Consider the following 13371-nt stretch of genomic DNA (forward strand, 5'->3'; position numbering starts at 1 on the left):
GTGGTGATTTGTGAGGTTTTCAGGTGGCATTTGATGCCTAACTAAGAACACCAAAATGGGACGTCACCTTCTGGATTAGGGTTAACGGAGGAGTTCAGGTACCAGTCATGGAAGGTGGAGAGTGGGTCTTTGAGGGAGGAATGGTAGACATCGGAGCATAATCAACCAAGGAGAGAAGAAGAGGAAGAAGAAGAAAAAAAGGAAGGAAAGAAAGTTTCATGCTTTTGAAATGTAGATTCTGCATTTGGTACCCTTGAAACCCTTGAAAAAAAAATAATAAAAATATTGAGTCAAGAACATTACAGTGTTAAAACGGTAAGAGAAACGTGGTTGTGCAAAAGGATTAAGGTAAATTCACAACCTTTTTCATTAGTAAATTCTAAAGATAATGGTATTTATGATAAAAGAGTAAGATAGCATTCTTAAAAAAAAAAAATTAGGTCGAAGTGCCCGCTTTCTTCTTAATCGATTTCGGGTTCAGTTAATCGGTTAATGGAAGATTTTAGAATTCCCTTTTCGGTAACCGATTATTTTCGGATCAGGTAGGAATAGTGTATTTTGGATCGGATGAACGATTCTACTTACCCTTGCAGACTGTGGTTCTTCTAGAAGATGACGACGAAGATTTGAGGGATCAAGGTTCCCGGCAATTCCTAGCAATTACACAGCCCTGGAATTAGACAAATCCTGGCCCTTCATTCGTGGATAAAGGGCCAGTGACCACCACTACTGCCTCGTTCATCTCTCTGCCTTGTTCATCTCTCTGCCTTATTCTTGAGCAAGTACCTCTATCATCACTCTATTTCCTTTCTTCGGGTTTCATCAATCCTTGCAAATGGACATTGATCTCTATTCTATTCTCTTTCCTTATAAAGAGTAAGGATAACAACGTTAATCTCTGATACCATGTGAAATCACCATTTGTCCCAAAAACTTGAGCTAATGGGAAGGGATAGATTTTATTCTTTTATATTTTAACACTCCCCCTCACTTGTGGGTCAGACTTCTCCTCAATATATATGCTCAACAAATGGAATATTTAATTAAATGAGGGAGAGTGTAGAGTCAGTGTTCGAAATTAGGATCTATGTTCTGATACCATGATAAAAGAAATAAAATATAATATAAAAGAAGACGGAGAAGAGAGAAAGAGGGAAATTGACTTTGAGGGCTACATTTTTGCTTTTTGAATTGTTATTCAATACAAGGCATATATCTCGATTTATAGGAAAATTACATTGAGATAAGATAAGGTAAATATTTTAAATATTATGAAAATGAAATCAAGATCAAATCAAATCAAATCAAAGTGATTTGATGATTATGAAAATTAAATCAAGATAATATTGATTTAATATTATCTTCAACATTCCGCCTCAAACTCAAGGTGGAAAACTCTGGAAGCTTGAGTTTGAAATTTGAAAGTAGTAGCTTTCATATTCATTAATTGATAGTCAATGGTATTGGTGATGAAGTGGCTGGCAATTAGAACATTAAATTTAGAGTTGTGACCAACTGTGATACCCCATATGATATGGATAAGGGTAGGTGGTGTATGGGATCCCACATTGCTTGGGAAGGAGAAGTTCTTGCTCTTTATAAGGTTCTAGTGGAGCTCCAATTGTATCATTGACTAGTCCTTTTAGAGTATAGGCCATGTGGTTTGGGCCTTCCATTGGGGCGTTACAAATGGTATCAGAGCCTATCCCAACCAGAAATGTGAGACTTGAGCCGTGCCACCTACAATGGACAGGCCCGACGAGGACGTCGGGAATTTAAGGGGGGTAGATTGTGATACCCCATATGATATGGATAAGGGTAGGTGGTGTATGGGATCCCACATTGCTTGGGAAGGAGAAGTTCTTGCTCTTTATAAGGTTCTAGTGGAGCTCCAATTGTATCATTGACTAGTCCTTTTGGAGTATAGGCCATGTGGTTTGGGCCTTCCATTGGGGCGTTACACCAACAATGAGCTATATATGGTCTTGATCAACTATTAGACCAAAATTAAAGGTCAAAATTGGATCTGGAGCTTTAAACAATGCTTATAACATATCAAAACCCAATAAAAACGTCTCACGATTAATAGACACTCTAAATGTATTGATTTGAGATAATGCATAATTGAATGAGGACGAAAATATTGAAAGAGGTAAAGCTAGCGTATTCAATAAGATCGAGCCTAGCATTAATTCTTAATTATGATACCATGATAGAAAATGAAATATAATATAAAAGAAAATAAAAAAGAGATAAAGAGGAATTATATTTTTACTTTATGAATTGTTATTGAATATAATATATATATATATATATATCTATTTATAAAAAAATTATATTAAAATAAGATAATGTAAATATTATAAATCTAATAAAAATCAAATCAAAATAAAATAATGTGATAATTATGAAAACAGGATAATATCAAATGAAGATAATAATACCTTATTGACTTGATATTATATTCAACGTTTTCCACCTCGTGCCAATCGCGACGTCGAATAAGAACTCACACGGATCGTTGATGTGACAAAAATCCATAAATTAGGGATCAGATTTATATGATTGCAGGGATCTGCTTTCCTCAACCTCTTTATCGTTTCCTTTAACTTCTTTCCTGTATACACCGTTGCCACACAAAATTGGTCGAATACTGAACTGAACTGAACTGAGCATAATCTTATCGTTGAGCTCGACAATGGAGACCTGGTTCATCATCATCGTCTCCCTCTGTGTCGCAGCCCTCCTTAACCTTCTCGTCTTCAAGAAATCCTCAGGAAACAAGCAGCTCCCTCCCGGACCCCTCAACATCCCCATCATCGGCAACTTCTTTTTGCTTCGCAAGTCCTTCTCCGAGCTCGAGCCCATACTCCGCAACCTCCACACCAGGTATGGCCCCATCGTTACTCTGCATATCGGCTCCCGTCCGGCTATCTTCGTCGCCAACCGCTCCATCGCCCACCAAGCCCTCGTCCAGAATGGCGCCGTCTTCGCTGATCGCCCCCCTGCCCTCCCCACTGGCAAGATCATCTCCAGCAACCAGTGCAACATCAGCTCCTCCTTCTACGGACCAACGTGGCGACTTTTCCGCCGAAACCTCACCTCCGAGATTCTCCACCCTTCGCGTGTCAAGTCCTACTCTCGCGCGCGCAAGTGGGTATTGGACATCCTTCTCAACCGCCTTGAATCTCACTCCACGACCGAATCCGGCGTAGTTAACCCCGTCCGCCTGATTGACCACTTCCAATACGCTATGTTTTGTCTGCTGGTTCTGATGTGTTTCGGGGACAAGCTCCTCGAGACCCAGATCAAAGAAATCGAAGCCATCCAGCGTCGCCTGCTTTTGAGCTTTGGTCGCTTTAACATGCTCAATTTCTGGCCGAGGCTTGGAAAGATACTATTCCGCAAGCGTTGGGAAGAGTTGTTCAGCCTTCGGAGAGACCAGAATGCTATACTAGGGCCTTTGATAGAAGCGAGGAAGAGAGTGAAGCAAGAAAGGCTAAGCAAGGCAAAAGAGGACGCCCCCCTAGAAGATAATGGTGATGATGAGTTTGTGGTGTCGTACGTGGATACGTTGTTGGATTTGGAGTTGCCGGAGGGGAAGAGGAAGCTTACTGTGGAGGAAATGGTCAGCTTGTGCTCGGAGTTTCTCAACGCGGGCACGGATACAACGTCCACGGCGTTACAGTGGATCATGGCAAATTTGGTGAAATACCCCCATGTCCAAGAGAAGCTTTGGGCAGAGATCAAAGGGGTCGTTGGAGGGCATGCAGAAAAGGAGGTGAAGGAAGAGGATTTGCACAAGATGCTGTATTTGAAGGCAGTGGTTTTGGAGGGTTTAAGGCGTCACCCACCAGGGCACTTCGTGTTGCCACATGCTGTGACGGAGGATTTCGTGTTGGAAGGCTACTCGGTGCCCAAGAATGCCACTTTGAATTTCATGGTGGCAGAGATGGGCTGGGACCCGAAGGTGTGGGAAGATCCCATGGCGTTCAGGCCAGAGAGATTCTTGAGAGGTAGTGATGGAGGAGGAGGGGAAGTGTTTGATATAACGGGAAGCAGGGAGATTACGATGATGCCGTTTGGGGCTGGGAGGAGGATCTGTCCTGGCTCTGGTTTGGCAATGCTTCATTTGGAGTACTTTGTTGCCAATTTAGTATGGAATTTTGAGTGGAAGGCTGTGGATGGTGATGATGTTGATTTGTCAGAGAAGCAGGAGTTCACTATGGTGATGAAGGATCCATTGAAGGCCAATCTATCTCCCAGATTGTGAATGGATAGCCTTACTTTTCTTTTCCTTTTTTTGATAAGTAATAGCTTTACTTTTCTTATATTATAAACGTGAACACTCGATGAATCTGTAGTTAAGATATCAATGTAATTGTAGGCTCTTGCTCTGCTATTTACTGGATGGATGCCCCTGTATCTGTGTGGTCCACAGTTTCACTGTTTGTATGTAAAGGCAAAATTTTGTTGGGTTATTTCTCTATTAATTTTGCTACTTCAGCGCTCGATAGAAAATTTGAATTGTCGGAGCATGCTAATCTTCGTCTTAAAATTTGTCATTTTCAATTTCATCGGTTGATGTGTCAACTTTGATCGAAAATGACAAATCTATGACGAAGAATATCGATTTGTGATGCTAACAGCTCGACTCCTTCACTCGTCCAAAAAGATATGTGATTAGGATGAAAGATGAAACTGGTGTATTCATTCATATTCCCTTCGAGCAGTAATCTGCGTGTCGAAGTTTCTAGCGTATTCATTCATTCACCCAATGCAATGGGTGAGTTCAAATTGCCTGGATCGTATGGCACTTGAAGATGGCAGGGTGATCGAATCGGGCGATGCAGTGCTTGACGAGGCTAGGGAATTTTTCAATAATCATCTCACAACGTCGTCTGTGAATGTCGAGGACGCTAGTATGAATTTGTTGGTCCCTGTAATTTCTGAAGCTAATAATTTGTCCTTGTGTATAGCTCTGGTGCTGTCGGAAGTTAAGGAGGCACTATGGTCAATCCCGCAAGACAGTAGCCTGGGCGCGATGGTTTTTGGGCATGTTTTTTCCATCATGCTTGGGACATTATCAAAGATGATTTATTACATATGGCTGTTGAATTCTTTGAAGGAAAGCCGTTGTCTACTTTCTTTGGTGCTACTAAAATTGTGTTACTTCCGAAAGTTAAAGAGCCCAATAGTTTCTCACAATTCCGGCCAATAAGTTTATGTTCAATCGTATATAAGATTCTTTCTAAGATGTTGGTGCATCAGTGATAGCCGATTATGGAGAATTTGATTTCTGAAGAGCAGTCAGCATTTTTAAAAGGGTGCAGTATTTTTTATAACATTTATATTGCCCAAGAGCTTGTTCACAGCATTAAAAAGAAAGCAAGAGGCAGAACATTATGCTTAAAATTGATATGACTAAGGCATATAATAGAGTGAATCGGAAATTTTTGTTTGAAGTTATGCGAAGGTTGGGTTTTTCGGAGCAGTGGCGGGATTGGTTTTTAATTGTATTTCAGCTCAATGAAGGGTTTTTTCAAGCCATCTTGAGGTATTCGCCAAGGAGATACTTTATCGTCTTATCTTTTTATTTTATCAAATTCCCTTCTTTCTCACATGCTCAAAGATGACTTCCAAAGGAAAAGGTCAGGTTGTTTAATTCAAATGGAGATTCGTTGATTTCTCATTTATTTTATGCTGATGATATTCATATTTTTACAAATGGTGAAAAGAAATCTGTGACTCAATTGATGAAGACTATACATTCATATGAATCTATGCGAGGCAGTTGGCGAGTCCGGCAAAGTCCTTTATTTTTTTCTCCACTAAGTTTCCTCCTACTAGGAAATTAGAGGTTCTTAGATTGACTAGTTTTGTGTAAGGAAAATGGTCATGTATTTATTTAGGTGTGCCATTACACGTGGGGAGGATCACCGTTTGGCTTTTTGAGCCATTGCTTTTGAAAGTGCAAAGAAAACTGGCGGGATGAAAGAGTAAAATTTTATCCTTTGGGAGTAAAATTACTCTTGTTAAACATGTGTTATCTAGCATGCTAATACATATTTTATCAGTTATGAATTTACTGAAGGGAGTGTTTAAAGCTCTAACGTCTATTTTCTCAAACTTTCTTTGGAGTTCTGGGGAAGAAAGGAAGAATAAGAAATTGGTTGCTTGGAGAAACATTTGTTTATCGATGGAGGAAGGCGGGTTGGGCATAAGAGATATTGCTGAAGTGCAAACTTCGTTATTCATGAAATTTGCTTGGAAATTGTTGGATGGTAATTCTTATTAGGCAAAATCTTTTAAGGCGAAATATGTGTGAGGAGATCATCCTGCATCTATCTCTCACTCCGTGGGTTTCAGACTTTGGAAAGGGATTATGTTAGTTATGTCGATTGTTGTTAAAAATTCAAGAGTTTTGGTTCGGAATGGTGAGGCTAATTTCTGGTTTGATAATTGGCCGGATGATGAAGTTATTGTCAATTCACAGGAGGTGGTGGGTGATGCACGGCTGCAGGTTGTAGATCTTATAACTCCTTCTGGCTAGGATCTGACCAAATTATCATCTCTTATATATGTGCCTCTTGTTGAAAAATTAATATCCTGGCCGAAAGATACGAAGTGGCAAAGATATTCTGATTTGGCAGTCGAATCTGGACGGGTATTTTCGACTAAGTCCGCTTGGCAACTTATCCGGTCGCGTGGGAATTTTTGTCCTTGGCACAATTGGCTATGGCATAAATATATTCCTAAAAAGATATCATTTGTTTGTTGGTGAGCAAGAAAAGAGGCTTTACTGGTGGATGCTATAATAGCTAAACTTGGGATTCCTTTGGTCTCAAAGTGTAATTGTTGTGTGTTACCTAAACAAGAAACAATTGATCATGTTTTATGTGGTGGGGAATTAGCAACTAAAGTCTGGAATTATTTTGCCAGTATACTGGGCGTCCGATTACCTTAGACTCAAATATGGTTTGGGATCCTCAATTTTTGATGGTTACGTGCTTCGGCATCTTCGCAAATAGGTTTGTGCCGTTTGGAGAGCAAGATGTGATGCATGGATGGAAGCTAAAATTTGTGACTGGCGAGGGGTGGCTCAGCGGTTAAAGGCAGTTTTACTAGACATTTTCTCTAAAGATCGGAAGTTCAATCATATGAGTTTTAAAGATCTGGAAATTTTTAATGAATTAAATTTTCCACTTGCACCGGTTGTGATAAAAGTTGCTAAGGTTGTCGTGTGGAAGAAACCAAGAGGGGGAGGCTTTAAACTTAATATTGATGGCTGTTTTCTTGACAATCCTGGCCTTGCTGACAGGGGTGGCATTCTTCGAGATGACAATGGCCAAACCATAGCTAGTTTTGCAATGCATTATGGGGTGGTTTCGAATACAATGGCTGAAGGACATGCGCTTCTTGATGGTTTAAGAATGGCTCAACAAATGGGAATCAAGAATTTTATGGTGGAATCGGATTCGTCTATAATAGTGGGATGGATCCGGTCAGGAGGTTGTAATCTTTGGTATTTGTGGGATTTTTAGGAAGAAATGAAAGTGTTGTTTTGTTCCTTGAATTGTAATATTTGTCATATTTTCAGAGAAGCAAATATGGTTGTGGACTTTCTTGCCAAACAAGGTGCCAATAATAATTGTTGGTCGTTCACTAGAGCAGAAATTGGAAGCGGGATGCTTAGAGGATTGTTGCACACAAATTGTTGGGAACTTCCTTATTTACGCTTATAATTTTCTTTTATGTATTGTCTTTGGTCCTCTGGGAATTTTTTGGCACCTGAGTTTTTAATTTGTAAATTCTCAGGTGAGTTAATTAGTTTCCACAGTATCCTTCCGCCACAAGTGAGGGCTTTAATAAAATAGGGAGAGGGTCACTCATGGACATGTGACATTCGTCTCTTCTTTAAAAAAAATGGATTAAGCTTGACAAGTACCAAATTTCTGGCAGAATTATGCCAAAGAGATTGCGATGAGAGAGGTCAAGGGTGGTGATTTGTGAGGTTTTGGGGTGGCATTTGATGCCTGACGAAGAACACCAAACTGGGATGTTGCCTACGAGATTAGGGTTAACGGAGGAGTTCGGATACTAGTTATGGAAAGTGGAGAGTGGGTCTTTGAGGGAGGATTTGAGAGATCGAGAAGAGACAAGAGTTGGGGAGGAACGACAAACGTGGGAGCAGAATAAACCAGGGAGAGAAGAAAAGGAAGAGAATGGAAGAAACTTTCATGCTTTTGAAATGTAGATTCTTCATTCGGTACCCTTGAAACCCCTGGAAAAAAAAATAAAATAAAAATAAAAAATATTGAGTCAAGAACATTACAGTGTTAAAATGGCAGGATAAACATGATTGTGCAAAAGGATTAAGGTAAATTTACAACCTCGTCAATAAATTCTAAAGATAATGCTATTTATGATAGAAGAAAATGATGGTATTCTTTAAAATAATAAATAAATAAAAGGGTCGGAGTGCCTACTTTCTTCCGAATCGATTTTGGGTTCGATTAATCTGTTAATGGAAGATTTTGGAATTCCCTTTTTTATGACCAATTGGATTTGGTCGGAATATTGTATTTCAGTTCAGGTCAGGTTGGGTCGGATGAACAATCCTACTTATCCTTGCAGATTGTGGTTCTTCTAAAAGATGACAATAAAGATTTGAGGGATCAAGGTTCCACGCAATTCCTAGCAATTGCATAGCCCTAGAATTAGACAAATCCTGGCCATCCATTTGTGGATCAAGGGCCATTGACCACCACTACTACCTTGGTCGTCTTTCTGCCTCATTCCTGAGCGAGTACCTCTCTCATCACTATATTTCCTTTCTTCGGGTTTCATCAATCCTTGCAAATGGAGATTGATCTCTATTCTATTCTCTCTCCTTATAAAGAGTAATGATAACGACGTTAATCTCTAATACTATGTGAAATTATCACTTGTCTCAAAAACTTAAGCTAATGTGAATATATAAATTTTATTATTTTATATCTTAACACTCCCCCTCACTTGTGGGTAGGGGTGTAACCGATCCAGTTTGGTCTGATTTTAGATAAATTTTAAGATCGAACCGATATATACCAATTTTGCATTTTCAAGAACCGATACCGTACAAATTATCCTCCTAAATCGGTACTTCTAGTTTTACCAGTTCCTATCCGGTTCGATCCGGTTTTCCAATTTTTAATATATCTTAAAACTCTAATCTCTTATATTTATATATATATATATATATAAATATTAGTAATACACTAATACTATTAGTATATAGTAATACTATTGGTATAGTACTCTTTATATTAGTATTACTAATATATTTATCAAAAAGAATATGTTGAGAATTTATTAAGCCATAAAATTTAATTAATATATATTTTATATTTAATATATGATCAAATAAATGTTAATGTTTAAAATTAAAATTTTATGTTATAAATTATAATATAACATTATTTCATATATAATTATAATTTATAAAAATTATATATAACATAAAAGTATTATATATATTATATTATATTATATAAAAATATTATATGTAATATTAAAAATTAATTAAAAATATATAAATATGCAAACCCGTTCTGTTCGGTCCGGTCCGGTCCGGTCCTAAAAAACATAAAATCGAGACTAGACCGGTTCTGATCGGTTTTAAAAATGGAGGAACTGGTCCAAAACCGAACCGAACCAATTGTTCCGGGCCAGTTTTCCGGTTTTCCAATTCATTTTTACAACCCTACTTATAGGCCAAACTTCTCATCAATGAGTAGGCCCAACAAGTGAAATAATTTAATTAAATGAAGTACAGTGTAGAGTCAGAATTCAAACTCAGGACTTTTACTCCGATACCTTAATAGAAAATAATATATAATATAAATGGAGAAGAGAGAGAGAGGGAAAGAGAGTTTGAGGGTTACATTTTTGCTTTCTGAATTGTTATTGAATAGAAGACATATATCTCTATTTATAGAAAAATTACATTGAGAAAAGAAAAGATAAATATTTTAAACATAGTGAAAATCAAATCAAGATCAAATCAAATCAAAGTGATTTGATAATTATGAAAATCAAATCAAGATAATATTGATTTGCTATTATCTTCAACATTCTCCCTCAAACTCAAGATAGAGAATTTTGAAAGTTTGAGTTTGAAATTTGAAAGTAGTTGCCTTCATATTCATTAATTGATAGCCGATGAGATGATAGTATTAGTGATAAAGTGACTGGCAACTAAAGTACCAAATCAGGAGTTGTGACCAACAATAGGCTATATATGTCCTTGATCAACTATTTGACCAAAATTAAAAGGCTAAAATTGGATTTTGGGCTTCAAACAATGTTCACAACATATCAAAACTCAATAAAAAAAAAAAATATCTCACAGCTAACAGATACTCCAAATGCATTGATTTGAGACAATACATAATTGAACGACAATGAAAATTTTGTAAGAGTAAAGCTAGCGTATTCCACAGGATTAAGCCTAACGTTAGCCTCTGACTCTAATATCATGATAGAAAATAAAATATAATATAAAAAAATGATGGAAAAGAGAGAAAGAGAGAAAGGGACTTTGAGGACTACATTCTTACTTTGTGAATTGTTATCAAATACAAAGGCAAATATACCTATTCATAGAAAAATTGAATAGATAATGATATACACATGATATATTGTATAATATATTATATAATAATATTATAAAATAAAGAATTTTTTTAAAATAATATTAATTTTATAAAATATTTTATAAAAATACTATTTATTTAAAATATAATTATATAAAGTGTTATGAAAAGTATTATCTGTATATCATTTCCCTTTAACTATTGTCACAAACAGAATCATGCCAATAGCGACGTCGAATAAGAAACTCACATGGATTATAACACCCGAGCTCTAGGCCCAGCCCGTTTGGAGTCAGCCCGGATGCTTGGAGTCCAGCCCTCAAGCGAATGATGTGAGACCCGAGTGACGTCGTTTGGGTGAAGGTTACTTTTCCCTTTCACGCCGCACTGTTCTTCGTCTTCGCGGTTACAGCCTCTGCATTTCATTTTCGTATCTCACTCACCCGTGCGCACCAACCCACGATTCCAGCAGTTGATTTCATCTCCTTTCACACTCAAGGTTCGGTTTCACTCACTTTTACAGATTTCTCAATCGGGTTCTCTCATTGTTTTCTTCTTCTTCATCTCTTCACCGTGCGCTTAACTCAAGGTTTTGAAACTATAAATTGTTTTTCCACTGCAGATTTGTTCGACTTCTTGAACAGAGATTGGTAATTCCTCTCTTTTGTTTTATTTTATTTTACTTCTTCTCCTTCCTTCTTCTTTCGGTTTTACTCGTACGGGTCTCCTTACTATTTTCGGTTTCTTCCCTGTTTTGATCACACGCACACACTCAGATTCTCAAACTTTCCTTGTATAGGTCACTTTCTCTTTCACTAGAGATTGCTGTGAATATTTTTGGACGTGAATTTGTAATGACCCATTCGAAGCGGTTTGGAGTTTTGGGATTTGTTTTTCTCTTGGGGTAAGTTCCCCGAAGCTTTTGGTAGCTTTTGAAAGATAGGTGTGGATTGTGAAATGTAATAGAGTTACTGTTTTAATGGTGGTTGAGTGTGATGGAAATTTTTATGATGAGGAGTATGATTTTTGGATGGATTTGTGAGAATGTTTTGGACTATTATTTGAAACTATTTAGTGTAAATTGATGGGTGTTTTGGAGCTAGTTGTATTGGATTTTTATGCAAGTCTTCAATTGTTCAATGACTAGAATATTGATGCTTGCACTGAAATTATTTTATTCGAAGGTTGGAAGTGAAGTTTGGTTTGGGTTATGTTTTAATTATTGGAGTTGCTGTTGTTGGTTTTGGAAATAATTATAGTTGGTTTGGTGTTAATAGAAGGTGATGGCTGTTTTGGGTTTTTAATGCGAATGGGTGAAGAGAGTTGTTCGGGTTTAATTATTAGGATAGTTATTAAGTTGTGAAGGGACTGTTTTGATTTATTACTCAATAAATAGCAGTCTACTAGATTGATTATTAATTGTTGGATATATGTTCTTTTTGGTTAGGTGGTGTTACTATTAGAGTTCCGGCTCAAGGTGTTGATAATACGAAGAAGTCAGGTAAGCGGGGTTCATATACTATTTTTGCATAAAATAAATAAAATGAGGTTGACTTTGAGAATAAATGTGTTTATTTTCTTTTGAAAGAGATGATCTGAAAACAACCTCAGATGTTTATTCTGCATATGCATAAATTCTACATAAGAGTGTTTTCTGTCATGACTAGTGTAGACATGAGCTAATTTTGTGCACTTTGTTTCTGAGCTATGTAAAAGAGCGAATAAGGAATTTTAAAAGTTTTGTTATGAACAAATGAGAATACTTTGTTTATATTTATCTCGAACTTGTGAAATGATCTGAAGCGCTTAGTGATTTGTTTTGATGTGATGTGTCATCTGAAAATATTGGCATGAAGTTCTGTTTCTGTATATGATTGTAGTCGGATTTTCGATGAAATCCGTTCTGTTTCTGTTAAGGCCCAGCCACGGGTATAATGGTGGTTTATAACCCTACCACGGGGGTGAAACATGATATACGGCCCAGCCACGGGTATAATGGTGGTTTATAACCCGACCACGGGGTGAAACGTGGAAAATGGCCCAGCCACGGGTATAATGGTGGTTTATAACCCTACCACGGGGGTTAAACATGGTATTGTCCTGATGTGTTATTAATCGGTGATAAGATTATAATATTTCAGTTTGGAAATGCCAACGGATGTTCTTTCTGGAATACGTATTTTTTTTTTGAAAGTTCGCTCTAATGTTTTGTACAAGTTTTGTTTCTACATTCTGAAAGTAAATGTTTTGTTCGGCTTATTAAATGTTATAAATGCTCATGTTTACATGCTAGTATATGCTCTCTGCTTGCTGAGTTGTTGATAACTCACCCCCTTATCTCCATAATATTTCAGATGACATTGAAGGTTCAGCTGAAGATCAGTATTAGAGTCTATGGAGATGATTAGCATTGATTTGTTGTTGGGTATCTCATGATATTAGTGTTGGTGTTGGAGATTAATTATTTTTCTTAAGTTTACTTCAATGGATTTAGACGATTTATGGAGACTATGTTAATGTTTTATTATTTCTAATTATTATTTGAGACATGAAGAAGAGTTGATTTTATTTGGATTGTTGGACTGAATATTGGATAAATGAGTTTATTTGATTTATTTAATTGAAGTATTTACGTTCGACTTGAGGTTTGAAAGATGGATATATTCTTGAATTTAGAAGTACTCTAATCTTGTTAAAGCTGATTATCAGATTTTATGAGTTAACACTCCGGACC

The 13371-nt window shown here is 37.1% G+C and overlaps 1 protein-coding gene across 1 annotated transcript; it reads left to right on the forward strand.

Moving 5' to 3' along the window:
- Nucleotides 1–2599: 2599 nt before the first annotated feature.
- LOC121256745 (cytochrome P450 89A2-like) lies at nucleotides 2600–4411 on the forward strand. The gene has a single exon (XM_041157629.1). The coding sequence runs from the start codon at nucleotides 2699–2701 to the stop codon at nucleotides 4271–4273; it is 1575 nt and encodes a 524-aa protein (XP_041013563.1). The 5' UTR covers nucleotides 2600–2698; the 3' UTR covers nucleotides 4274–4411.
- The last annotated feature ends 8960 nt before the right edge of the window (nucleotides 4412–13371 follow it).

The sequence above is a fragment of the Juglans microcarpa x Juglans regia genome, chromosome 3D (assembly GCF_004785595.1).
Source record: "Juglans microcarpa x Juglans regia isolate MS1-56 chromosome 3D, Jm3101_v1.0, whole genome shotgun sequence".
In the NCBI taxonomy this organism is placed as follows: domain Eukaryota; kingdom Viridiplantae; phylum Streptophyta; class Magnoliopsida; order Fagales; family Juglandaceae; genus Juglans; species Juglans microcarpa x Juglans regia.